Source organism: Epinephelus fuscoguttatus, linkage group LG19, assembly GCF_011397635.1.
Source record: "Epinephelus fuscoguttatus linkage group LG19, E.fuscoguttatus.final_Chr_v1".
Classification (NCBI taxonomy): Eukaryota; Metazoa; Chordata; class Actinopteri; order Perciformes; family Serranidae; genus Epinephelus; species Epinephelus fuscoguttatus.
In genome coordinates, this window is record NC_064770.1 from 29326926 (window position 1) to 29354270 (window position 27345).

The following is a 27345-nucleotide window of genomic DNA, read 5'->3' on the forward strand; positions in this document are numbered from 1 at the left end:
TCCATCCCTCCGATCCTCCGCACAGCCAAAAAGTGATTCTACCTAATGATGATTATAACTGGAGACAGTAGCTGGTCCTCCAGAGTTAATCTCAGATTTGAGTCCTCCTCAGGTCTTTGCTGTGTGTGTGTGTGTTTTTGTGTCCCTGACTCTGAGAGGAGCCTCTCCAAGTCCCAGCTCCAGGCTGAGAGGCCACTTGGAGTGAGCGCCTTGGAAACCAAACAAAGCTGCTGGCCAGCCGGGCTGCTCGGAGAGAGGCTGTATGAGTGTGTTGACGTTAAGAGTCACTGTAGGCAGGTGCCCCCTGAGTGGGCAGCATGTGAAGTGCAGGCAGTTACCTGGGAAACACCTCACTGGAATCTCTCCCCTGGAGGGAGTTATTACTTTTAATCCTGGGCTGAAACACTGGAGGGTTTGAGAGTCCAGGAAATTATGAACCACCTCAATCGCTGGGCACATTTACATGTACGCTAATATTCCACTATTATTCCCACGATATTATGAGTTTGATACGGGCCATGTCAACAGCATATTACATTTGGATATTTTGAATTAGATCTTTTTCTGATACCAATATTTTCTGATTAAGACATGGGATATGCTGATATTATTCAGGTTTTAATAGTATTCTTTGGACATGTATACAGTGTATGCAGAAAATGCATCTTAATAGGGGTTTTTAAAGCAGTTTGGCCTCTTGTCTGTTTATGGTCGGCTCTGTCTAACCAACAGTTTGCAAAGCTGTGAGGTAGAGATGCACGCCCTAAAGAGAAGCTCACATTGCTGGTCAAAAGGAGAAACACATCTTTTAAACAATCTTGGATATGCACAAATATTGTAATGTTGACATTTTCAAGAGGGTAGTTGAAACAATGAAAGAGGAAGGCTGTGTTTGCATGGTCAAACACGTCCTCCACTGGAGGACAACTTAGAAATAATACTGGCACAAGGGACAGACACATTTCCATATTTTAACATGATAAACAACGTGTTAGGGCACATTAATTGGAGTATGCACGGCTGCATGTAAACAGGCATATTAGTGAAATATCAACACAGGACATGTCGCCCACATGCTTACTCTAATGTATTAATAATTAACTGGGAAGACAGGAAACAATCTTTTAAACCATCAACAAAAGAAAAATCAATTTCTTCCGTCCCGGATACAGAGGGCAGCATCTTGCCACCCCGTTCACTGTCTGTTGCCATGCCGACAATTGGCAGCAGCATGTTTACATGAGGGGTCTTGTGGTGCAGAGTGGCACTCAGACACTTGGCCAAGTACAGGACACACACACACACACACACACACACACACACACACACCACCTGCTTGAGGATCTTTTTGTGTGAAGGGTCGGCCCCTTAAACACAGAAACCAAATCACACACTGTATCAGGGCTCCCCCTGGGGGCTGTGGTAGCTATAACCAGGACCTGTGACTTGTGTAAGTGCCTTTGAGCAAGGCACTGAATCCCCATCAGCTCCTGAGATGACAATATCTGATATTTTTGTGGAGGCAGCAAAAAGATGTCAGTCATTATTGGTTTATTGACGTTTGAAATAGCAGTTGACAAAAAAAAAAAAAAGTCTAGACAATAGTCATCTTATTAGATGTTTTCTGGAAAACTAAGATGGAGTTAACACAGGACTGACATTTTATAGGTCTCCATGTCAGCTGAGCAAACTCCGTCTACTGACGAAGACCCTCGAGGGTCCATGACATTCGTAAAAAGTTGAAGACTTTCTCCTTTTTTTTAATAAAGTGTCAAGCTGCAATGTGATAGTAAACTTTAACCAGACAGAGATCTGCATTTAAACCTTTATACTCTCCAAACAACACTGTTACTCAGTGCGATCCCACTCTGATCTGTCTGATCTGATCTATTTATGTCTAAAAGATTAACTTTCTCCACAGGGCATCAACACGTGGGTGTGGGGGAGGGCAGGAAGTGTCTCAGCGTCTCTGTCTCTGTCTACGTTTCTTGGCACAGAGAGAAAGAAAAGGAGGAGAGCCGTGCAGGATTGAGTGAGACAAAGACAGATAGGAAGAATTAACGGAGGAGAGGAGAGCCAAGAAACAGTGTGACAGGCTTTTTAATCTGTTGGAGTTGAGAGGAGGACAGGAGGAGGTGATGTCTTGTGTCTACAACATGTCTACAACTGTGACTGGCAATGAACCTGGAGTGAAATGTTACGAGCTAATTGCGGTCATTCACTCCGTCCTTGTCAGACGCCCGCAGTAGAACTTATTCTGCCTATTAGTGATGGTAAAATGGTTTTGTCTGTGTTTCCTCTCACCGGTGAGGTGGTCCGAGGTGGGGGCCACTCTGCATTTCTTGAAGAAGGCGTCTGTGTCGGGGTCCACCACCAGCAGATGTACCTCTCTCCCTCCTGCTTTAATGGCGGCCACGACTTCTGAATGTGTCTTCCCTTCTATTGGCTGACCGTTCACCTGAGGAGAACAAAGAGATTATTTTGGTTTGTTATTTAAACATGGTGGAAAATCCTTCAAAATTCTTCAAAAATCCTCTTTGGGGGCCGTCTTATCTTTGTTCCCACACAGAAGTGACCAAACTGTTTTCATCACTGTCAAGGATTTCTTTCTCAGTATTATCACTTTGTCTGCCAGAGGCTCCACAGCAGGAAATCCTGTGTGTCCACACACAAACGCACGTATGCATGCACACACACAATCTTTCAATCTTTAACTTACAAAAGAATCGTCATAATGTGCTCAACACCAAAAATGATGATTGTTTTTGTTTTAATTTGGCCTTTTAAGAAACACTGTGTAAGATTTAGTGTCATGCAGCAGTGAGGATTGCAGATTACAACCAGATGAAACTTCTCCAGGTTCCTTCAGTGTTCACTGTTCAGGAGGTTTTTACCAAGAGCTGACTTATCCACAGAGGTCTCTTCCTCTCCAAAACAACCGGTGAAGGCAGTGTCACATTACAAATCAGTGTTTCTCCGAGGCTGTTTGACATGTAGGAGACCTGCTAATGTGTGCTCATCTTTTTTCTCTCATAACTTAAGATCCAGACATCAGGAGATTTTTACCAGGAGGCAAATTATCCACAGTGGTCTCCTCCTCTTCAAAACAAACAGACTCACTGATTTAAATGGGTAAAAAGACCGAATAAAGAAGGTGAAAAAAAACCCAGTGTTTTTCTTTGCTTTCATTGTGGAGGGGCTGCTACTGTAATTCCTGTGGCCAATGCAAAAACACGAATGGCCCTATTGACAGCCAGTGTTTGGTTTATCCGTCCTGGGCTCCTGTAGGAACATAGCAGTTAAACATAGTGATCTCTGTAGATGAGGACCTGCTCCTTATCCAGATATAAACGGCTCATTTTAGGGAAACAAAAACACAAAGTGTCTTATTTTCAGGTGATTATATACTTAAGAAAACATACTTATTATGCTATATTCCATCTCTGCCATTATATCCCCTAATTTTTACACACACTGGACCTTTAAATCAATGGTTACACACCATGTTTACATGTTCTTGACTGTGTGTGACACTTTAATTCTGTGGTATACAGTAAATCAGTGTGTCAGGTGGCTGCCTCCCACACCAGCTGAGAGTTCTGGGATAGAATCACCATGGGAAAGCATGTGAGAAATGTCTTGAAGTGTGTGTGTATGTGTGTGTGTGTGTTTAGGTCATAGGGTGGACCCGCATGTCTAAGCCAGTCCCACAGAGGAAGCTGGACAATAGCCGCTCGGCCAGTAACAGCAGTAACAATGGCTGTCCGCTCTCCACAAAGCCCCGCTCCTCAGTGGGTGGTGTGGCTGTCTGGGGGCCTACTGGGGGACTGGAAACCCTTCGCTATACACTCTCATACAGACCCCAAATCTCTGTGGGACCTTTAATCCCTCTGTCCTCTTTCTGTCCTCCCTCTCCTCTGATTCTTCCTTTTCATTTCACTCTAGTTCTGCTATAGCCATTCATTTAGGGAGTGAAGGGAGGCGTGCGTGATAGTCCACATCAGAGGACACGCTGCCGCCGCTGCTCTGATTCAACCATGTGTTAAAATAATGTATTACTCTGAGTGAGTCAGACACACTCATTGTGGGTTGCCTCTGCTTCTGCTGGCTAAATAATAAGTGGAAGTATGGTTGGTTGTATGATATCACAACCACAAGGTTTTATGGTTGTAAAAATCTATTAGAGGACAATAAAGCGCAGACATGTGGTCTGTGGTAGGCTAAAAGGGTCAGTGGTGCCTCGGTCTCTCAAACATCAGCTCAGACTGTTATTCATACTGGCATTTTGTTAAGCATGAGCGTATTAAAGTGACAGATTGTAATGTTTACACCTCAGACTGTCTCCAATATGAGCGTCTTGTCCATGAGTAAATGCACGCTTCCTTTTCTGCAGTGATGCAGTTGATTTTAGGGTGAACTGTCCATTTAACAAATATTTAAACACACACTCCGTTGTTTTTGACCAGACTTGTATGATACAAAGTTTGTTTTGAGCATCCTACATCACAGCTGCACTTATGTCATTTTGAAATTGCAGTAATTCACTTTGTAATTTTAGTTTTTGTTTACTCTCATACCTCTCAGTAGGCCAGTGTACACTCTAAAGAAGAGGTGGGCAGAGCAGACCCCAGACCAGTTAAGAGGCTGATTATTCCAGTGTGAGGCTGCTCACAGTGACAGTCCTGTGAGGGATTTAAGACCCCACACAGCGGCTGTTAGTTCACATCACATTCCTCTGAACACGCTGTTAACTTTGGGAAAAGACCAGACCACTTCTGAGTAAAAGAAGACTTGTTTGACTCAGATACTAATGGAGAGTCCTGCATTGAAAACATAAAGTAAAACTATAATAAAAAGTATTTTAATTACAAGTATTCAATGCAGAAAAATGTCCCATGTGACTGTTACATTATTGTAAAGCCTACTTATGATAGATTATTATCACACAGGCATTAATGTAAAAGCAGGATTTTACTGTTGTAGTTAGTGGAGCCTATTTTTAACTATTTTGTGTAGGACAGCACCTAATGATTATGTTTATTATGGATTCATCTGCTGATTATTTTCTCTGTTAGTTGATTGATTGTTACTCAAGTAAAGTACCTCAAAATTGCACTTAAAGGGCGGGTCCACCCGTGTTATCTTCCGGGTTTTGTGGGTGGAAACACCCAATCAGCCATTAGCAAAAGGCAGTGACAGAGGTCAGAGCAGTGATCAGTGAAAATAATGATAAAAAAAATCTGAGCTGACCCTCTCAGTTTTTAAGTGGGGTTGTAGAGGTACTTATTCAGTCAGTGTAATATTTTCACCGCTTTATCTTGTGGTCAGACAGTCATTTCCGACGGAAGACTGAAACTGTAACATCACACTCTTCAAAGCCACCAAACACCTCGGTCGGTCACTTCTGTTTATGTTATTGTGTGACTTTTGGGTCAGAATCAGATTTAGAAAAGGATTTATTGCCAAGTAGGTTTTAACTTACAAGCAATTTGCTTTGTTTATTTTTTGGTGCATACATTAAACATACTAAAAGGAATAAAAATAAGGCAAAGTACTGCAACACTCGAGTATATAATCAAGAACAGCAAAATTACAATAAAATACCCATACTAATGTGGCGTCCACACAGCGACACAAAAGGTCGACCTTTGCGTCGACTTGTGTCTTGGCTGAAAAGTTGCACCTGAACACACCGCAAAGACTACAGCCAGTGGCCAACTAGCACGTACTTTCTGCGCCTGTGTGAGAGGAAACAACTCTCTGTACCAGGAGAAGGCGTGAATCTGTATTCGTTATAAAAACTGGGAAACTGGAAGACTGACAGAACAGATTCAAGACACTAATTTTCCAATTAGCGTAATACCAACACAACCCGATGTTGAAAGAACAAAGCATTTTTATTGTGCGCTACCAAACAACAAGACAAACAATTACGAAGTCATGCCCTCTTGAATTAAGCCGTTTGTTTCTTTTCCTCACTTCCATTTGTCCAGTAGTGCACTGAGCTCATCTGCCAATCAGAGCGACATCATTCACCTACGGGGCTCCAGCACTGATTCAACATGCTGAATCCGGGAACAAAAGCCGTCAAGGGTCAACTAGTGCAAATGGCGCAGGACAAAACAGACAAACTAGTGTGACAGACACTTACCGCACCTCGACATTGACCAACAGCCGACACTCTACCTGGTGTGTCAGGACCCTAAAACATTCATACTTCGACCAAAATGTAAATGTTTGGATTTGAATACATAGGGTACATGACTTGAAAGCTACAGAATGATAATAAAACCTCTAAATAAATAAATTAAGAAATGAAATTTTGGACCCATCGTTTTCAGTACAAATCTTGAGAAAATGTACTTTGTTATATTCTACCACTACTTTTCTGTTTTAAAATAAACATAATAGAAGTCGCTGTCTGTCAAACTTGTACTGTTGCTTTTACGTTCTGTCCTAAAACAGTGTAAAATGCCTGTTATTGAGCATCTGTCATTAATGGCAATGATGCAACTACAAGGTCAAATCTAGGACATGAGCAGAAAGTCATACTTTTTATTCTCAGACTGTAAACAGGCTTTCTATCTCAGCTCTCACAGTGTAGGTGAGGCCTGATTACAGGCCACACCATTCTTCTCTATTTTTATCCATGTAAAAAAAATCACAACAGGCTGCTTGGAACTGAAATATGGCAGACTAATCAGGATGCTTATTTTTGTGTAACTCCAATCTGTTACTCCTCATAAAGATGATTCTGTATCTATTAATTTAAAGAGACTGCCAAAGACTTATATTTAAGCTTCTTACATAACACCTAAATTGAGCATTCTGTTCAAGGAGCTTCCAAACAAGAAAATCATCTCAGCAGAACAACAGTAATTTTCATAAATGTCCCTCTTTTCACACCGTACTGAGTTAATGCCCTGCATGGTCTCACAGTCAGTGTTCTTATTAAGTACCTGCACTATCCTGTCCTTGGCCAGCAGGCCTGCCCTCTCTGCTGGAGAGTCCTCATCCACAGCTCTGATATACTGCCCCGGCCGCGCCCGCTCACTGTGTAGGTTGAAGCCATATCCGTTTGACCCTCGCTGGATCACGCAGAGACGTGGCCGCAGCTCAGCGCACAATACCTCCTGGAGAGAGACCAGAGGAAAACAGATATGTTAATACACTGTGATGTGACATACATCAATATAGAGCAGAGCATTAGTGTTAAGAATACCTCCACCATGGGCTCAGGAAGAACAAGAGGCACAAAGATTACGGAGAGCTCCAGTGAGTCGTTAACCATGAATATAAAGCCGAGGTTGAACATACAGCTGGCTGCTGCATGCTGATATGTTGTGCCGTGTGTTTTTAACAATCATGTCTGAACTGAAGCTGTTGTTTTGACTCCACGTGACTCCAAACTGCTCGCCAGGAAGGAAGAGGCTCCTGGAGGCATATGATTGGAGGTCTGCCGGGAAGAGAATTTGGGGAGGGGGTAGAGGGTCGGTGCTGCTCTGGCCTTGAGGAAGGGAGCAGTTCCGGTGTGGTCCGCAGCCCGGCTTGCTCCAGGCTTCGAGGAGGACAATGGAAGCTGGGCGTTGACCTCTGACCGCATCCCCTCGCCCTGTCCCGTCCAGTCCCACTCTGGGATGGCAGGAAGAGTTAGAGCCATATTGTCATCCAGGAAAAAACTCAAGCTCAACCCTAGAGCCTCCCTTCCGCTCAGTGGAAGAAGCAGGTTCTTTATTTAGAAAAGGGGCTTTGTCATCAAAGAGGTCAGAATATGAAATACAGAAGCCACAGAGCTCAGGAGATACAGTGCTGGTCAAGATAATCTTTGTCAGTGTGACCAAATCTGACCTGACACTACCTCCACATCAGAGCATCTATGTGCTCCCGCCCTCTGTCAGGCAAACCCTCGAACACAATGAGCCTCTATAAATAATTCTGACTCACTTTCTACAGAAGAGGCTGATTGATTAAAGCTACTTCATGACTTCAGTGGACATAAATGAACTGTGGACTTTGTAACAACTGACTCAACATTTTCTCTTGTATACAGCTTGACACAAGCGGTGAGTGATGGTCACTTCACTGGATTATGTAAGAGAATTGTTCAGAGCTAACACTCCACCCACCTCCGCCTAGAATGAACTTTTCTCTTTTTCTCTCAGTGAAGCACCTGGAAAAAAAACTGTACTTTGGTGGCTCCCACAGTGCTGCACATATCACACTTGTGTTAATCAGTCCTGATGACCAATCTGAGACTCTTTCAGAACAACAAAAGCATTCAGAGCGCTCACTCACTGAAGTTTAGTCGACAGTTTGTTTGTTTCCTGCAAACAGAGGTTACTTGGAGGAATGATGAGTCTTTAATTAGGATGGAAGGGTTGCAGAAAAACTGACATTTTGGGAAATACACTTGTTCACTTTCCACAAGTTATGAGAACATTCATACCTCTGTACGCTACAGCCAGCAGCTGGCTAACGTAGCTTAGCACAAACACTGGGAACAGGGGGAAACAGCCAGCCTGGCTCTGCCCAAAGGAGATGAAATACATCTATCAACAGCTCTGAAGCCAAACATTTAACATGCTATATCTTGTTTGTTTAATCCGTACAAAAACCGAAGTGTAAAACCAGTTGCCTGGCAACCAGCAGAGACTCCAGGAAGTTACTGTGCCCGGCTAGAGATGGCTATTAAACAGAGACGGCCCACTTTAGATTCATTTCCTGCATTTGTGTGACGTGGGTTTCGCCCCTGCCCCACCCCATTAGGATTCCAATAAACGTAAATACAGATTATGACCGTTTCCTTCTCCCAATCGACACTGAAGTAAATACTGGACCCATTTTTTATAAACCACAATTCTCTTAAACATTCTCACACTGATATTGCATATTTTCAAGCAGACAAATCAGGAGACAATTAACTTTGTTCAAGCATACTTAGCAACATACTCTCATGAAATCTGGCAACAACTGACGTGATCTTACACTCAGTTGATTCAGATATTAAGCTAGCAGATAAGAACGAGCAACAAAATAAGGAACAAACATTACATTCAAATCTTACTCTTTAACTAAAAGGTCTATCTCTGTTGGCGTCCTTTCCAAAATTCAATATCCACTACCATTGCTATGCACACGACACACAATATATGTTCCATTAAAAACCAGTGAAGAAGGCAATTTTTATCACCTTTTATCCTGTCTGCACCAAAACCTTTTCCAGTTAAATGACAATAAATCAGAAATAATCCTCTTCGGTCCTCTTAAATCCATCACCATTGTACAAAACCATCTTGGCCTCTTATCTGCAAATGTCAAACCTGCAGCCAAAAACCTTGGTGTGATATTTGAAAGTGACCTCTCCTTTGAAAAACAAATTGCAAGTGTTGTCCAGTTCTCTTTCTTTTGATTAATCAGATCTACTCTCTCTTAACATGATCTTGAGAAGGTCATCCATGCATTCATTTCTTCAGGGTTAGATTACAGCTCATTGCTCATTGTAGTCAGGGTTGAGCCAAAAAGCCATCTCAAGGCTTCAGCTGGTGCAAAATGCAGCAGCTTGGTTTTTAACAAACACTAGAAAACATGACCATATCAGCCCTGTTTTAGCCTCTCTTTTAGCACTTCATGGCTCAGCCCCCAGCTATACCACTGAGATGCTTCTCCCCTATGAGCCAGGTCGCAGCCTTACATAAGCTAAAGGCGACTAAATGTGCACCAGGATTTTGCAGTCAAGGCTCCTCAGCTCTGGAAGTCCCTGCCTGAGGATCTGAGGCTGCTGAATCAGTGACATCTTTTAAATCGCTTCTTAAAACGTATCTGTTCCAAAAAGCCTTGGATTATTTTTATCGTTATTATCCACTGTTGTCATCAGTTATTGTATTCTTTTATTTTGTATTACTCTAACTGTTTGATTTGCTGTACCTCAGTGCAATCTACAGGGCAATTAGTTGCAAACTTTGCATATCTGCTTCAGTGATGGTATTTTATCTTATTTTTTATTGTTCTTTGTATTTTCTTAAAATTGCCTCATTTAATTTGCTTGAATTCTGCATTGTTTTAAATCCTGGGATGAACCATGTAAAGCACTGAACTTTCCCTTTAAATGTAGCAGCAGCAGTTTGGCAAACAGCACTCTGTCCTCATCATCATGCAGATTGTCCATCTCTGTGTCCATCAAGAGCCCGCTGAGCAGCTGGAGTGTGTGCTGAACATTTATCCTGCTAATCAGATATGCTCCTGATAAGAGCCCTACAGCCACAGTTTCATCATAATTTCATCTCATTATACAAAAATGATTGTCTCTGATTGCACGTCTTTCAGTTTCTCAAGTGTTACACCCAAACTTCAAGTGAAAACACCTTCCTTTTCGAGGGCTTTAATTCAAAACACAGACTGAGCATTTTTATCTTTCTAGTTAATGGTTAGTTTAGCTAATGTTAGTTCTTATTACTGACCTTCCCTCCTCTGAATGCCTGGAATTAACTAACAGAGCTTTCTGCCTTCTACTTAATGGTGTGATGGCAGAGCGAAGCACAAACGATCAAGATTCATGCCAGAGCTCTGCTCCCTGTAACAGTAAAGAACAGTCTGTGATTTACTCAGATCATGCTCCCAGTGCTGGACACGTGAAAGCAGATGAAACAGTGAGCGCCGTCACACTGCAGCCTTGGCATGAGACTGTCTGACACTTGTTGGGTGCCCTGGCTGACGTTAGGCGTCCCTGTGCAGGCAGAGAGAGGTTCTGGCAGGGACAACAGAGGAGGGTTTGTGTCAGAGAGGAATGGAGGGCTGAAGAATCTCCACGCGGGTCTGAAATCTGTGGAATCTGCTGAACACACACAAGCCGGGAGGGGAACCAAGGACCCACTGGCTGTCAAGTGTGTGTGTGTGTGTGTGTGTGTGTGTGTGTGTGTGTGTGTGCTTGTGTTTCATGTGTTTACAACAAATACAATCTAAGTTCTCCATAACTTCACAGCGTAAATCTGATCAACACAGCTGCCACTTACATATACACTTGTCAGATCAAAGGCACAACCACAGAATATTTACGGGATGCTCTGTAAGTTACAAGCTGACACTGTATGACTCCTCCACATACTCTCAGTAACAAACTGAAAGTCCTTATCTGCTGCTGAACAACACAAATCCGTGTACCCTAATTTACACTGCCAGTACAGCTATTTGTTTTAGACAGACTCAGCTTTGGCCTGAGGTCAACTTAATTCAGGAACTTCCTCTCAGAGCTTTGTTTAGAGCACTTCCCGCATTTTACAGCACTGGCGAAGCAGAAGGTGGATGGAGGATGGGGGTGCCTTTGGGGGTCCAGCCCAGAACTTTGTCTCACAAGCTCTGAATCTTCTAGGTGCTGAAAATATCTTTAATGTTGTGTAATTTCCCCTCTGTTTCTCTAAATGGGTCAGCAAATAAACTAAGCAAAAGTTCCATTACTTCTCGATGAGTAATGCTATTTAAGCCAAATTCCTACTCTACCTACGTTATGTAACATAAAAAATAGTAACATGAGATCATTTCTTGCCTATTTTAGGAATGAAGGCTCTACAGGATAATTTTTTCTTACTATCATGTTTTTACTAAATGATGTACAGATTTTTAGGCATTCTATTATCTCAAATGGCTTGAGCCCGATGAGTCCCGAAAAGCCCAACGGGTCGGACTGGTAAGAAGACAGGGAAGACCAGATGGGAGAGGCTTCTGAGAGGAAGAAGGCCAAGTATGAGGAGCATGCTGTTGAATGTTGAAGCAATGGATGGAAGACCCGATGCTATCCCATCGTGGTCAGCTGCTGAGGATTTACCAGACCCTCTACAGGGCCCTCAAGTTGCTGGGGATCAGAGGACTGCACAGCAAGAGAGCCATCAGGAACATCACTGATGCTGCTGAGAGGGCATCAAGATGGCTGTGGATCAAGAGGGGTGATATGTGGACCACACTAGCTACCTGGACACAGGCAAGGGTCTGATCAACCCTGGATGGGTTGGGTCAGTCACATGGGTCAGTTCAGTTCGAGAACTCTACTATAAACTAATCAATTGAGGCAGCGTTTGCACAGCGCCATTTGATTTTATGTACTTGCTTGGGGGATTCTACGCCCTAGTTATTGTAAAAAACAAAACAAAAAAATACTGTGAATCGGTCTATACCTGCGGTAAACAGGAAAAAAATCTCCCCTGAGGAGAATGCCTCCAGACCCTCCTTGAGCCCAGAATGTATACAACATCTCACTCCACCCCTGCCCTTAAGCACATACATGATATGTGAAAGGAAAACATAAACTTATTAATCTACTTGTGCTGCTTCCTTAGATTTTGTTTGGAGGTTGTGAGTCTATATCAGGGCGGTGAAAATCAAAAAGGTTTCTGTGACCATCAAGCAAATAATCTGAGTCAAATCTGAGTCAGTGTGGTGTAAAATCTTATTTGGCACACTCAGAGCTACCCTCATTATTAATATTTCTGACTGCCACTTTAAGATCAAAGTCAGACGGTTTTTCTATTGTGTGAAAGGTTCCTCTCTGCCCAGAAAAACAGCATTTCGAGATTGAACACACGCTCTCTGTGACACAAACTTTCCTTTGAGGAGGGAAGTGTTGAACAGGAACTGTTGACACATCTTCCCTCAATATGCTTCCCTCTGTGCTGGCTCAACTTCCTGACATGAAAGAGAAATTAAAATACAAAACACACCCAAGCAGACGTACAAAAAAAAATACACATGCACACAAATCATGGGAAAGGAGGCTTTTATAAATTAGCATGTGGAGGATGAAGTGTCTGTAGAGTAAAACACACTTAAATGAGTCTAGTGAGCAGAGAATGAAGTAAGTGTATCTGACGTGTAATAAAAGAAGCCAGGCATCAAAAAGCTTCTCTGAATGTAACGAGGCAAATCTGACATGGATTAGCTGTTCCCTCCTGTATCCATGCCTTATGTTAAGCTAAGCTAACTGGGTTCATGTTTACTGTATTTCTTAAAATGTCTAAATGTTCCTTTAAATTTTCTCTTCAACTCAATAAAGACAGATTGAAAAACATCAATATTCTTCTTTCACTGCAGACATTTTGAATCTTGAGCTGCTCTGCTGTCAGACAGATTTCCCCATTAACAGTTAATGGTTGTTTACATGTGAACAATGGCACATGTGTGCGTGCTGCTGTGCATGAACCGTTTTATCTCACTTATTTCATAATGTTTCAACACAAACACCCTGAAGCTATTTATGGTTTGTGTTTTTCTTGAGCAACAGAGATTGTGACTGATTGTACATGACATGTATCCTCTGTATCATGATTCTAGCACTCTAGAAACTGACCATCAGCTGAGTTTAACAACTGACTTAATCAATGTTGCTTAGTATCAAGTGTAAACAGGTGTAAATATTCAACTAGCAGAAGCAACTATTACTGAAACAGTATGAACACTGACTAGGGTGCACACAAAGTTAAGTAACACTGGACAGTCCAAAAAAGTGAAACTTATTTCTGTCATGTAGAAAGTAGAGATTTCATCACATCATTTTCCACTGAGACAAATGTCTATTATAACTACTTCACTGTAAATATCTGCTGCTGTGAAGCCTCTTATTTCTTTAAAGCGGATGTATTATGCTTTTCCCTATTTTCTGTCATACATAAAACGTTACAATGTCAGATGTTCATATTAAATGTGGCCAAAGTTTTAAATAATGAGTTAATCATATCTAAAAGCAATCCCTGCGAGCAGAGTGCACACAAATGTACATATTTCTTATGTTTGCTTTAATTGTATTCTTGTTTATTCTACTGATATATGTTGTATAATATATTTTATTTTTAATATTTTTATATCTTAATTACTAGTTTCAGTTCAATTCAATTCAATTTGATTTGTTTTGATATTTACATACTTCTATTTTATACTGTTATTCCTACCTCTTATAATTCTCTTTTCTTTACATCGGAGCGACTGTAACGGATCACAAGTTCCCCTCAGGGATCAATAAAGTATTTCTGATTCAGAGAAACCTCAGGCTTCAGATCGATCTGAACACTCTGTTTACAACTGTTTTTTTTCTACTTTCGAGACACGATGATGCCAGCTTTTAACAGATTTCTTTAAATGGTCATCTGCTCCAGGCACGCTACTGCAAGTATTTACAGTATATACACGGCTACATATAGTGACATGCTCACATCAGGGAAACATGCAAACTTGGTTGCAGATGTTGCTATTATCTCCCTGATTTCGGATCGGGATCCTGCTAGAAAATGTCCACTTATGAAGATTATGGTTTAGAATCTTTTATTAGTAATTTTTCACAGTAGAAAGTGCCTCTAATTTATGTTCAAGTCATTCCCTGGCTGCAAGTACACTGCTACATGTAGCTCCATGCTAACATCAGGGAAACATGTAATCATAGTTGCAGATGTTGTTAATTCTTCCCTGACTTTGGATCAGATTTTGATTTTGAAGCTTTAATTTTACATTTCAAAGTGATTTTTCACAGAACAAAGTGCACTTATTCCCCCAGCTGCAATTATAAAGTAGAGATGCCGAGAATGCAGATAGCATTGTAATTGTCTCTGTGAATTAAATTAAGAGTATGGTGCTAGACCTGACCAGACAGAGGGTCAACACAGGTATTCCAGCCCAGACTGTCTGAGGAAAAGTGTTCTTTTGAACATTAAAGGATGTAAACATGTTCTAGTAGAAATCAAGAATACAAGTATGAACCTGAAAAAGAGCATAACAGGTCCCCCTGTGAGATACACCCTCTTTCATGGAGCTAATATACGAGTGTGGTTTCTATCTCCACTACACAGACTTCAGAAGGATTTGGCAGCTACATATAAGAGATTGCTTTGAATACCAATCGCTCCAAAACAAAACCAGGGCCTGTGTTAATATTCTCAAAACGCACTTCTGAGTCACACAGCTGTCACACAAATCTCTCTGCATCTGCTGCTCCAGCGCACAGTTCCTCCATGTGTGTTAGACAGTTTACAGGTTCCTTATCCAGAGGTTGATGTTACCCTGTTTTAGACTTGTTTCTGGTTTTCTCCTGGAAGCGGCGATAAACAATAGTTAAGATACAGAGGTATAGTTGAACTTACAGGCCCCTGATGCAGCTGCAGCACCTCTATATGAAGCTGTTACTTCTCATTAAGTCTAAAATGAAGCACTCAATTCCAAAATGCTATATAAAACCATATTTGGAAATCTTTGCTGCCTGGAAAGCATCAGTGAATATTTAAAACACAAATTACAGCCCTGAAAACAGCTTTTTTGTAACAGGTCACAGATGTTTTAAGGAATTTCTTGGTCAGTCAAATCAAAAAAGGGAATTTTTTTTTATGTTGACATGAATGAAAGACGAACCTAATAGGTCAAGTAACAAGGGATGAGACTGGCTATAGCAAATTATTTATATATTAGTATATTGATATTATATCAATGTTGTGATATGAGGAACCCAATGTTGGTATTATATGTTTCTGCAAGCCACAGTTGTGTTACATTTGCCCATTTCATACATATCATATCAACATTTCTTAAGTGACGCAGTATATGAGCTGACTTTGTCATCAGGAGGTGGAGGTGATGGTGGGTGGGGTGTCACCTAGGGAGAGACGCCTGCCAAGCTGTTGCACACCACTAGTTACCTTTGACCACCAAATAACAAAACCAGTTTTCTTAATGAGTCACTGCTGTGTTTTTAGCAGCTTTTTAGGCTGCAAAAACATGGATGGTTTTTTTTTTTTAGCAAACTGTGGCTCTTTTTCTTGCAATTTTTTGCCCTGAAATGTGGCTGTATTTTTGTGACCCATGGCTTTTTTTCCCCCAATGGATTTCCAACTGTCACTGTTTTTTCAGCGGGATAGTGCCACAAGGAGAAGTTGTTTTTGACCGAGACATTGCTGCTTTTCCTGCCAGTAATGTGCCACAAAAAGTGGTCATTTTTAACAGAGACATTGCAGTGTTTCCTGCCAGGTAGTGCCACAAATGGCATTTGTTACTGACCAGGACATCACTGCTTTTCCAGCAGGATATTTTAAGCCAAAACAAGCTCTTTTCCTAGCCATAACCAAGTGATTTTTGTGCCTAAACCTAACCACACATAAACCAAAAGTGTTGGATTCAACATATCCACTGGATAATAACGTGTAAATGTGACTGGGTTGGATATGAGACTATATATCATCTTAAATTTAGGATATCTTAATACTTTTACATTACTTTTTTGTTGTCTTAAATGCTGCCTTACAGTAAAGTCGTATAATTTTCTGAACTTAACAAGACTGTTCTATCTGTTTTATTATTTGCCTTTACCCATTTAGTCATTATATCCATTTTACTGATGATTATTTAGCCAAAATCTCAGGGTAAACATTTTGTGAAACCACCAATAGTCAACCCTACAATATCACTGCAATATTGATATCGAGGTACCTGGTCAAAAATATCATGATATCAGAATTTCTCCATATCATCTTCAAACTGATAAGAACCTTATGGTGGCACTAGAGTTAAAGTCAGGGGATCACCAAAGTCTTTAGGATTCATATTTGCACTACATTTAACAGCAATCCATCCATTAGCTGTTCAGATTTTATTACTGCAGAGCCCTTGATTCTTCCACAGGTGTCTGACAAGCCAGATTGATTGATTTGCACCTTTAAAATCCTCTCAGGGAGCATTAAAAGGCAGCCAACTACCTCCTTAACAACCATCCATCATGTTTATCACCCTCTGACTCAGCCACTGGAGATTTGCATCTGTCGGGCTCTCCAGCTGATTCAGCTCGACAGAGGAGCGCTGTGGCTGCGAGCGACTCAGTCTCTGGCATGGAGGGGTGTGTGAAGGAGTGTATGTGTGTGATGCCAGTGGCTGCAGCTCTGCCACTCAGCCTGCCAGTTATTTCATATTTTCCCCATGCTTGGCCAGCGGACTGATGTGTAACTACAGGCCTTAATAAAGGAGAACACATGTAGGACATCTATTACTGTGGGCTTCCTGCACAGCTCTGTGTCTCTGACTCAACTACTCTTTGTTTCACATGCCCAGAAAAAAAAAATGCTGAAATTTCCTATAATTACGTAAACACCTCACTGACGTATTTTAACCGTCTAACCAACGTCCAGTAAATTCACAAGTCATGCAAATCATCAACTGAATCTGTCACACTCAGCTGCTCTGTACACACAGATCTGTCTTCTATAGCTCTCTTTCAGCTTTATGTATCGCTCTTTCTCCTTCTGCTGCTTTCTTCATCCCCCATGTCGCTCTAATGAAAGCGGGCAGCTCCCCCATGACTTTAACCACTTTGATCAGCATAAAGAATAACTGCTAAAGTGACACGCTGCCAGGCACCATGGTTACTCAGTGACATGACAGATTATTGGCCTCCCCTCTCCTTGTGATTGTCATGTGTAGTTTCTAACGGAGTTTAACAGCCTCAGGGACAGTTTAACAGACTTAATAAATGTTTGATGTAAACCTGGTTCCTTTTTAACCACCGCAGCGCAAGTTTTGTGCTCTTGAGTGTACGGAGCACACCACTCTCTCAGGCAGGACGGGGGTGTTGGATTTCAAGCTGGACCATTGAACCAGCTGCGAGGCAGGAGGAGGGGGGAACAAAGCACCCTACTGTCCCCCCTTCCATCTGAGGATGGGACAAACTGGCTCTACAAAAGACACCAAAGAAAGGTTCGGCTGAGGGTTCCCATTACAATAGACTCTTTAGGGGGAAGGCCTGAAAATAGAAAAGTAATGTCAGTCATCACAGCAGGGGTACAAGCACTGATAAGACCAAATGGAGTGGTCTTGATTACCAGAAAGGCCTCGCCGTCGCTTTAAGATCTTTTAAAATAGAGCAAGCAGGGTCTGCCTTTCCTCAAGTGTCTTCATCTTTAGTTCATCCACTCTGCAGGCTTCTGTTTTTAAAAATCATGACTGTGGTAGATCAGCCCAACGCTGACTGACAGTTTTGTCCTATCACAGTTTTATCTCCTTTGTCAGTCTTCCTGTCTCTGACCCTCCACCCTCGCAGACCTGAAACCAGCATCAGATCAACAACATTTTACACAAGTTTCTCTTCCACATTTTCACACACACACACACACACACACACACACACACACACACACACACACACACAGTGCTGTAATATTTGATGTAAGAGATGCACTTAGAGAAAGAGGGGAAGGCAACACAGAAAATGTGGGCGTTGAGGCAGAACCTTATTGTTACATTAAAGTTGAAGTGGTCACACTCAACGCTACATTTACTCCTGTAGCATATGAGCAAACCTTTAACACCATTTGCTCCTAACACAGCCAGTGCTGTGAGCTTTTTAGTCAGGGATCAACAGAATAAAATTCTGTATCTAAACATAGCTGCCCTTTTGTAATTTAACCATGCGCCAAAAGAAAAAACATCTCATGTAATTCTCCTTCAGCATACCTCAACTGAAGTTCTACATTTCCGTAAATGGTGCTCCACAATCCCTGCCACTTGTTGTATACAGCTGTTAGTGGAGCACAAGAAAAAAGTCATGCCCTTTAAAGGGATAGTCTGGATTTTTTTTAAGAGGCGGTTGTATGAGGTACTGCCAGTGTATTGTAACGACAGTAAATGGTGGTCAGCATGCCCCAACTTCGGAGAGGCAGGCAGGAGTACCGTCACACAAGTTAAGCAATGTACAGCTGTGACCAGGAGGCAGCAGCAAGTGTATTTTAGCCACCTAAAAATGAAATCAGGGACAGTACAAGTGTAAGCTATATCTAAAATATTTTCACCAGTCTTTCCGATAAGGAAGCTGTTAATAGCTTCAGTTTCCCATTTTGTCAAAGACACCAGACTCCATTGATTAAAACAGCAATTTTAGGTCATGGAACGCTGGAGCCAACTGACATCTACTATATGTAATACAGTGACTTTGGATAAGTGTCTCATAACAGTGGTTCCCAACTGGTGGGTCATGGTTCAACAGTGGGTTGCAGGTCCATTCTGAGTGGACCGCAAGTGACTTGAGAACATGTCAAAAAAAAAAATAATAAAAAATTTGAAGTACAATACACGTCCAGCACAGAGCTTTTATTTTGGAAATGCTGTTATCTGCTGTAGAGGAGCAACTACTTATTCTCAAAGTTGAGGAAGGATCCTTAAATGGCTGAATTTCAAGGAGGCTACGCCGTCAAATCCAAAGTCAAGAATCCTTCAAATTCTGATGAGGAGCAGGTCCTTCCTTCAGAGAATTTTCAAGGATGCATGTGTGTATCCTCAGTGGGCATGAAGTACCCACAATTCTTTGTGCACAATTTGCTGGAATTGAAAGCAGGGCCTCTTCAGGTGACGCACAACTGGGCTTTAGCTGGCCTGTTCCAATGTGTGTTCACCAAATGCTGGGCAGTGGTCTTGCCTAGCTTCTGTGGGACCCGATTTAGAAGGACCCGTCCCATCAACGCAGCACCCTCGACTTTGACAAGCACCGAAGACAGCAAACTAGCTTGACAACATGGCCAAACACAAGTATGACACTGAATATATTAAACTGTGTGGACCCTGAACTGATGACTATGAAGAAATCTGGACCCTGTGTCCGGACCTGCCTTATACAACCCCAATTCTAATCTATCCCTTTCATTAAAACCAGACTTGTGGCTGTGTTGAATAATTGAGGCTACTTTTAGTCGAAAAAAGTCAATCTAATCTCTTTTCTTGGGTGATGGATTCTCCCAGGGTGACTGATAAATGCATTTAGTTTCCAAGTGTGTGTAAAATACTTTGTAGCTGGACAGAAAATATCTCAACATAATCGCTGCGGTCATCTATGTATGTATTTATTATTTGTGTTATCCACAGAGATAAGAACAAAATAAAGAGTCTACGCCCATGCTAGCATCTCTGTGAGAGGGTAATTGACACACCAGTGCTTTCAGCTAAATGCTAGTGACATTATGCTAACATGCTGATGCTAAGCAGGTATGTTTAGAGGTAAGTTTATAATGTTCTGACTTACTAGCAGGCTAACATATGCTAATTAGCATTACATTCAAATTACAGCAGAGGCTTATTTGAGGTTGTCTTTAATTTGGCAACAAAAAAAAGTACTTTGGGCTCAATCTTTCCTACATCTCCTGAGTTTAATGTACATGTGTATAGTGTACATTTATTGGCTCTGTCTTGGATGTATGGCATCTGTGTGTTGTATGGTGGGAAGCGAGGTGTACGGCAGGGGGCGAGTCTATTTCAGGGCGAGCAGCCAGTCATTTCCCCCTCCACCCCCCGGCAGGGCGCGGCCCTCCGGCTCATTGTCCGACCGGGGTGGTGAACCTTCAGCAGAATGGAGTGGGAACTGGAATGTAGCATTGTGGAGTCTCCGTCCAGTATCCCACGAGACCCGATCACCAGCGACCCTACCACCCAACCCACACACACACACACACGCACGCACACACACACAGAGGGTTCAGGTTCCACCCCTGACCTGGGCCACAGTGGTCTTGGGAAGGCACAGTGCTGCTGTTGTTTGGACTGACGTCACTGGGAAGTCTCACTGACGGTGCCATGATTTGCAAAGACATTGATTATTTGTTCTGCTTCTAATCAATAGAGGGATATAATGTTCTCTTGTGATGTGGTAGAACTGTATCTGTCCTTTGCTTAAGATATGATGACTGTGCCTTTGGGCAGCTCAGCCTTTATCCAGTTTATGACTGTCTGACATTTAACCAATATAAACTCCTGTTGAATAAAAAGCTAATACCAGGTCGCCCTGGTGGCCTGTGAAGGTTTAAGATACTGATTATGAAATCTCACTGTCTCTGGTGGAAGTCTGGCTGCAGACCTTTGCTGAACGTCCTCCCCACTCACCTCTCTGCCCTTATTTCCTGTCATCACTCATCTGTCTGCTAATAAAAAGGCCAAAAACTGCCCTTGAAATACTTCCAAAAAGGCAAATACTGCACTCCGGTACACACTGTTTCTCTCACGATAACAAGAATGTCTTCATTGTCTTTTATATTCTCACCTCTTTGCAGATACTGCAATGAATTGAGCGTGACTGTCTTGCAAAACAGTGGTGATACTGTCGTTATCTTGGGCGACATTTTGATAGTACTGAGTCATGAGTTACTGTGAGATTGCCGCCCATAATACACACAAAAACAGCTATTTCAGTAAGAGTCACTGGACAAGAGAGGTGCTGTAATGCCAGTGTCTGCTGGTGGTGACTAAAACACATACTGAATGAACACACAGAACCAAACAGAGAGAATCTGACAAGAACAGAACGATATAAGATTGTTGTTTTGGTTATTTTTGTATAGTTTAAATGTAGCTCAGTGGTAGTTAAGTTTAACAGCTTGCAGCCATAGATGCTACCAATATTCTGTTTACCAAGTGACCACTCTGTCATCTGGTGACTTTCAGCCCAGATCCCTGGATGCTTGTAGTAACTTAGGTAAAATGGTTGGCATTGATAATACATACATATATGTGTATTTAAAACTGAGTAAGGAAAATTGAAGGCTTTTAAAATGACACCTTAGTGTTCTGTTTGTGTTTACAACGGCTGCCATCACTACAAGCAGTGTCATTTGAATCAGATTCAGCTGTTTAATACCAGTATTCAATGCTTTGTTTTTTCCATGTAAAGTTTAAAAGTTTGAACGGGGCTCAGTGGGACGTTCTGTGTGACAGTGGCGTTCATCTAGTATGGTAAACAAGCTAACGGAGCTAATGATGGATCGGAAATGTGCAACAATATTTTTTTGCTGAAATAAGATATCAAACAAAAGCCAGAGAATGTGTCATATAAAATATCTGAACTGTAAATTCTCCATTTCTAAGCAGAAGAAAGAAAATAATGTTATCTCGGGGCCTTACAATGGAAAGTTTCTCCTCCTACGTGTTGTTGCATTGTGTCTGCAGCTGTCTGTACCGAAGAGTATCGTTAAAGTCAAGAGCGCCCACTCCGCAGCAAAATCTGGGGACCAAAATGTCCCCAAACGTACACTGCACAGCACACTGACTAACAAAAAAACTGACTGCACAACTGGAAACAGTCTCAGTTGACAGTGGGGTCTCCGACTGATGATGCAAATCTCTGACTTTCAAGGGGCAGCCCTTCAGCTAAGATACCCGTCTGTAGAACTCTGCTATTAGAACATTTCAATGCCTCCAACAGTTTTAATTTAATGTGAAAAGCTAGCTGAACCCTCTTGATAGCTTGGGGCAAAAGCCACTTCCATTGCCAACATGACTTTCAATGACGTCAGCTGTAAAAGGGTCCATACACACAATGTTTTAAGTGATTTGGGACTTGTTCAGTTCTTAGTATTTATCATCCTATCACACTGCCCGTACATGTTACATAACACACTTAAGATCACGCCACCATTTTCTCATAAACAAAAAGGTGCAGCAGGGAAACACGTTACATTTAAAATACACAAATCTTTGAGTTGAAACACAATGAAGCCCCTGACACCCTCTGATTCCCTGAAACACACAGTCAGATGTTCAACAAAGAAGAGAAGGGAAGGGTGACTCCCAAAAGTTATCACACACACACGCACCTGAAAACACCCTCACAAAACAAATACAAAAGCAACACAAACGAGCAAACGTCAAGCGACCGTGTGCAGCAAGTCCGAATGAATCATGGAGTATATCTGAGCAGACAAACACAACGACACGCACTCCTTTACCCAAACAGAGCCTGAACAATACCTGGCTTTGTCACAATGGCTTCAATGATAAGCAAACCAACAAACACAGCTGGAGACACTGTTTACTTTTATGATTCTGTGTCTGTAGCTGGAACGACACGCCATTCAACCACTGTTACATTTTATTCAGTTCATATCCTGCTTTCACTGCAGGCTTTCAGCTGCTTCTTCTGCTCAGACACACAGCGATGGTGAGATCTGTAACCTTTAGCTGAAGTTTTACTGCTACAAGCTGCTGGAAGTGCAAGCCAGAGGGGTGAGAGGAGGATCAAGACGACGGGCGAGGAGAGAGGGGGGGTCTTCCACCAACAACAATGACAGGAAACCGGCGCAAACGTCCTGGGGTGTGTGCGCAGGCCAAGAGTCCCATAGACAGCAGCAGGCAGCCAGAAACACACCCCTGACCATCCTGGCTCAAATAGCTGGTATAGGTGTGGCTATTTCTGCCTCTAGTGCATGACAAATGATCACTGAAAGCTGACGTTCATTCTATTAACAGAAAATTGTATCCACAGGCTATTCCTGAAGACATGACATCAGATGATGTAAACTCTGAAAACAAGTGATTCTGTCCTGCTGAAGGAGATATGACAGGACACGGATAGGAATGTCACATGGATGTGACGTTATCCTGCTCAAATAATGAAAGCCATAGCTGAATACGCCTATTAAAGGTTAGGAAAGTACAAATACATGAATGTACTAGCTGTGGAAACACATGGTTAGAGTCAGGGTTTGCTACAGGTGACACACACAGAAGTGACAGCCCATGAAATCCGGTTAAAAAAGACCATTGTCGATTTATTGCAGGCCATACAAATATAGACTGAATCCGCCCACACAACAGCTTCAGGATGATTTGTTTAGGGAAAACACGTCGTCCCATTCATTAAAGGACTCTGCTTTCTATGCAAAAAGCCAAGCATGTGTGGTGAAAGCAGTGGAAGGCTTGGAGCTCTCTAATAAGCAGGTTTTATATGAATGTGCAGATTAGAGGCTCACATTAAAGGAGGGAAGTGACAACCAACGGGCACAGAGTCGCCTCCGTGTCTCATTTCAGGCCTTGGCAGGGAGTGTCCTCTGTCTACAGTAGATACAGTGATATTACACACATTGACGCTCATCTCTCCGCAGTCGATTTAATCTGTCACAAGCACTCTTCCTCTCCTGTAATTACTGTTTAAAGACTGTCTTATGTAAGCAGCCAGCAGTCATTCAGGAAGACTCCCAAAAAAACTTCTGACCCTCACACTCTCTTTTCAGTCTGAATGAATCACTGAGGAAAAAGCAAAGAGCGGCGTGGTGAAGGAAACACAGCTCCCGAAAAGCACATTTAAATGGGTTTAACTGCACAATGGCTCTGTACGGAATAATCCCCTATTTTATTGCATTTAATGATTTGTATTGTTTTAAATGCTGATTGACAAATCTACCAGGCTCATTTATTTTTCTATTAGTTTTTTATGAAGGATACATTTCAAAATAAGGTGTTTCCAGCGCCAAATATGTGATTATCAGCTCCTCTCTGTGTCTGTATCATTGTTAATTACATATCTTTGAGTGTTGGACTGTTGTTGGTAGAACAAAATAACAGATTTGAAGTGGTCTCTTTTTCACACTATTCCCTGACATTTAAAAGGCTGAACAATAGAGTGCTGCAAGGATGATGATTTTGTGTACGCCAACATTGAAGTTAACGTCATCCTGGTCCCTCGACAGAAATCCAATAGGATTTTTCCATTGGTTTCAAGATAATTCCAAAAAATATGATCTGTGGGGAACAAAGATGTATGATACTTACACATTTTGTTCAGCAAGATAGTCTTCACAAATTAACACCACTTCTCTTGTTACTGAAGTTTCATAAGATTGCCAGACGTAAAAAGAAAATGTCAGCCTATAAACAAACTACACCACAGTCACATGAATTCAACGTCACCACCAAGGCAATGCTGTAAAGCTGCTTACGGGGATATTTTTTGAAGTATTTTTTGTTGTACAGACTTTATTTCAGACATCTAACCAAAAACCCATACAAAAGACCAACTGATTTTGAGACATGGGTACCCAAAGTCAAAAAATGCTAACTCAGTTCTGCGTTTTAGGACTTATTCCTGCAGCACTCTGCATGGTTAGGGTTTAGGGTTAGGGTTAGGGTTTTCAATATCAGTGAGAGATATTAAGGAAATAATAGCAAATTTCTGGAATAACAGTTATAAAATATCAGAGAGAAGTATACACAGAGAGGACTACAATAAGCATTTGAGAGCAACATTCATCGGATAATTTGTTGGCAGAGTATTGCAGGTAAAGAGGACATTAAAAAGCTTACGGGACATAATACAAGCCTCAGGCACCTCACGTCTTTTTCGAATTCATGTGAAAGATACAGCTGGGATACTCAACCTGCTTTGCCCGGGGGCCATTTTTGCCAATGACAGGAGGCCAGGGGCTGGTTAATAAACAAACATTAATAGCAGCTACACCTTCTCATCCAAATATGGTCACATCCAAAAATCTAAGACAGTAACAGTGAAAATTCAGAACTTCTGAACAAACCAATGGGTGACATCATGGTGGCTACGTCCATTATTTTAGTCAGTCTAGGAACTAATTGTAACAATTACTGACAGGTTAAAGGGAAAGTTCACATTTTTTAAGTCTTATGACAACAGGTCAGGTGCCTGTATGTAAAGTGAATGTGGTTGTTCTTGCTGTAATAATTCCTCCTGTTCATACCGGTCAGTAAAACATGCCACAGTTTTATACCACACTACATGGAACTCACTGGAATCATCAGACAGACGGCACACGTCAACACAGCCACAAATGCAAACTTGCCTCTATGAGGTTTTTTTTATTCCTGGATGAGCTGATGGCTCTACATTTGTAATATGTGCTGAGAGCAAGCATCCACTGCTACTTCACTGCACTCGACAACAGCAGGGTAAAACTTTTACTGCCTGGGAAACAAAACAACGACCTTTGGAACCGATGATGACGATGATGTGGTTTATTTTTGTGTGTGTGATTTGTTCCACGATGACGACAGTGCCTCCTATTTTCTTCCCCGGGCCACGCTCCATGTTTTGACCTTCATCATTGCTCGTTCATATTTTTCGCACCTCCCCTGCACTCTCTCACTTTCGCCTACCTCAGTCCTCACACATTCACACGCGTGACATCGGCGTAACCACGGCAACTGCGAGCGAGGCTCCTCGGTTTCCGGAGAAGGCGTCGCTCTTCGAACCCTCTTTTGTGTCTCTTCAAAGACTGAGGCCAGACAGGCGGAGTGCGGACGTCAGTGTGACTGCTGAACCAACGCTGTCTGTGTGTGCATCTGTGTGTGTGTGTGTGTGTGTGTGTGTGTGGGTGTCTTCTAAACTGTACTTGTATATGTGTATGTGTGTGTGTGTGTGTGTGTGTCAATGGCAGGGCCACAGGGCTCAGGCACAGGAATGCCGGACAGGATGTTGGGAGAAAATTCCAGAAAGAGTGGAGTCAATGCAAAAAAACACACCCTGAGGTGCGCCTGACTGTAACATAGAGACAGAGCAGACTCTTAACTCAAACCCCTCGAGTCCAATTTACACACTCACACACTCTACTGTGTCTTATGTCCCTGAGTAACGTCTGCAGCCTGTGAAATCTTGGTTTTGTACCACTTTACGTAAGAAATTCACAACCAGGCTCACTGCTCAGCATGATTCGCACTGGATCTTTGTTCCTTATGTCAAACTCTTTTTGAAATAAAAATCCAAGTGGTGAAAACAAGTTTGATGGGCGTGCGTTTGTTTGTCTCAACGCCACTTCCCTCTGGGTTGCGTGCCAGTGTGACTTGTAGTGCCACAGCTCCATTAGACCATCTGTGGAGAGTATCAAGAGTAAACACGGGAACAATCGCTGTATAATCCTGCGACAAACAACATAACCCAGCAGTGCTCAAGAGCTGCGCACAAGTGTGGGCCCTGAATACCAGGAACATAACTCCAAAAGGCCCTGCATGCTCTGCTTATGTGGAAGCTGTCACTACACTGTTATTATGTAGAGGAAAAAAATGATGTAGGGAAGCAGTGAGTGGCCACCTATGAAAAATGCCAAAGCTTCAGTTAGTACAATGTGGTATTTCGGACATTTTTCTTTGAACTGCTGAGTTTATATAAGGACAGAGAGTTTACAGAAAGGCAAGAAGCATCAGTATGATCCTTGACATGTTTCCTCCTTCTCCACTGCTGAGGATGTTCTTATAAATTCATGGTAAACTCTCCGAAAAAATAAAAATATTCATTTCAGTTAGAGCTGAAACAACTATCTGATTAAGCTGTTTGCTCAAAAATGAATTGACAACAAATTTGATTTTTTTTTGTTTTTGTGAACAACACACGCCCAAAAATCTCAAGTTTTAGCCTCTAAAATGAGATTTTTGGCTTGTTTTCTGCATCTTCTGTGATATTATACTGAATATTTGGGGTTTTTGGACCACTGATCACACAAAACACATCATTTGATGAACAACTTTTACATTTTTTCTGACATTTTATAAACCAAACTACTCATAATCTCATCAACCTTATATATAGAAATCATATAATAGCTTATAATGAAAATAACT

At 41.9% G+C, this 27345-nt stretch overlaps 1 protein-coding gene across 1 annotated transcript in view; it reads right to left on the reverse strand.

The window, feature by feature from the left end:
- The window catches only part of slc9a3r1b (SLC9A3 regulator 1b), a 39396-nt gene that overhangs the window by 6512 nt on the left and 5539 nt on the right, over positions 1-27345 (reverse strand). Inside the window, exons 2-3 of the mRNA XM_049560865.1 lie at positions 6960-7133; positions 2305-2458 (exon numbers count right to left, since the gene is read on the reverse strand). Of these exons, the coding sequence (XP_049416822.1) occupies positions 2305-2458; positions 6960-7133 (328 nt within the window). The remainder of the gene's footprint in view (positions 1-2304; positions 2459-6959; positions 7134-27345) is intronic.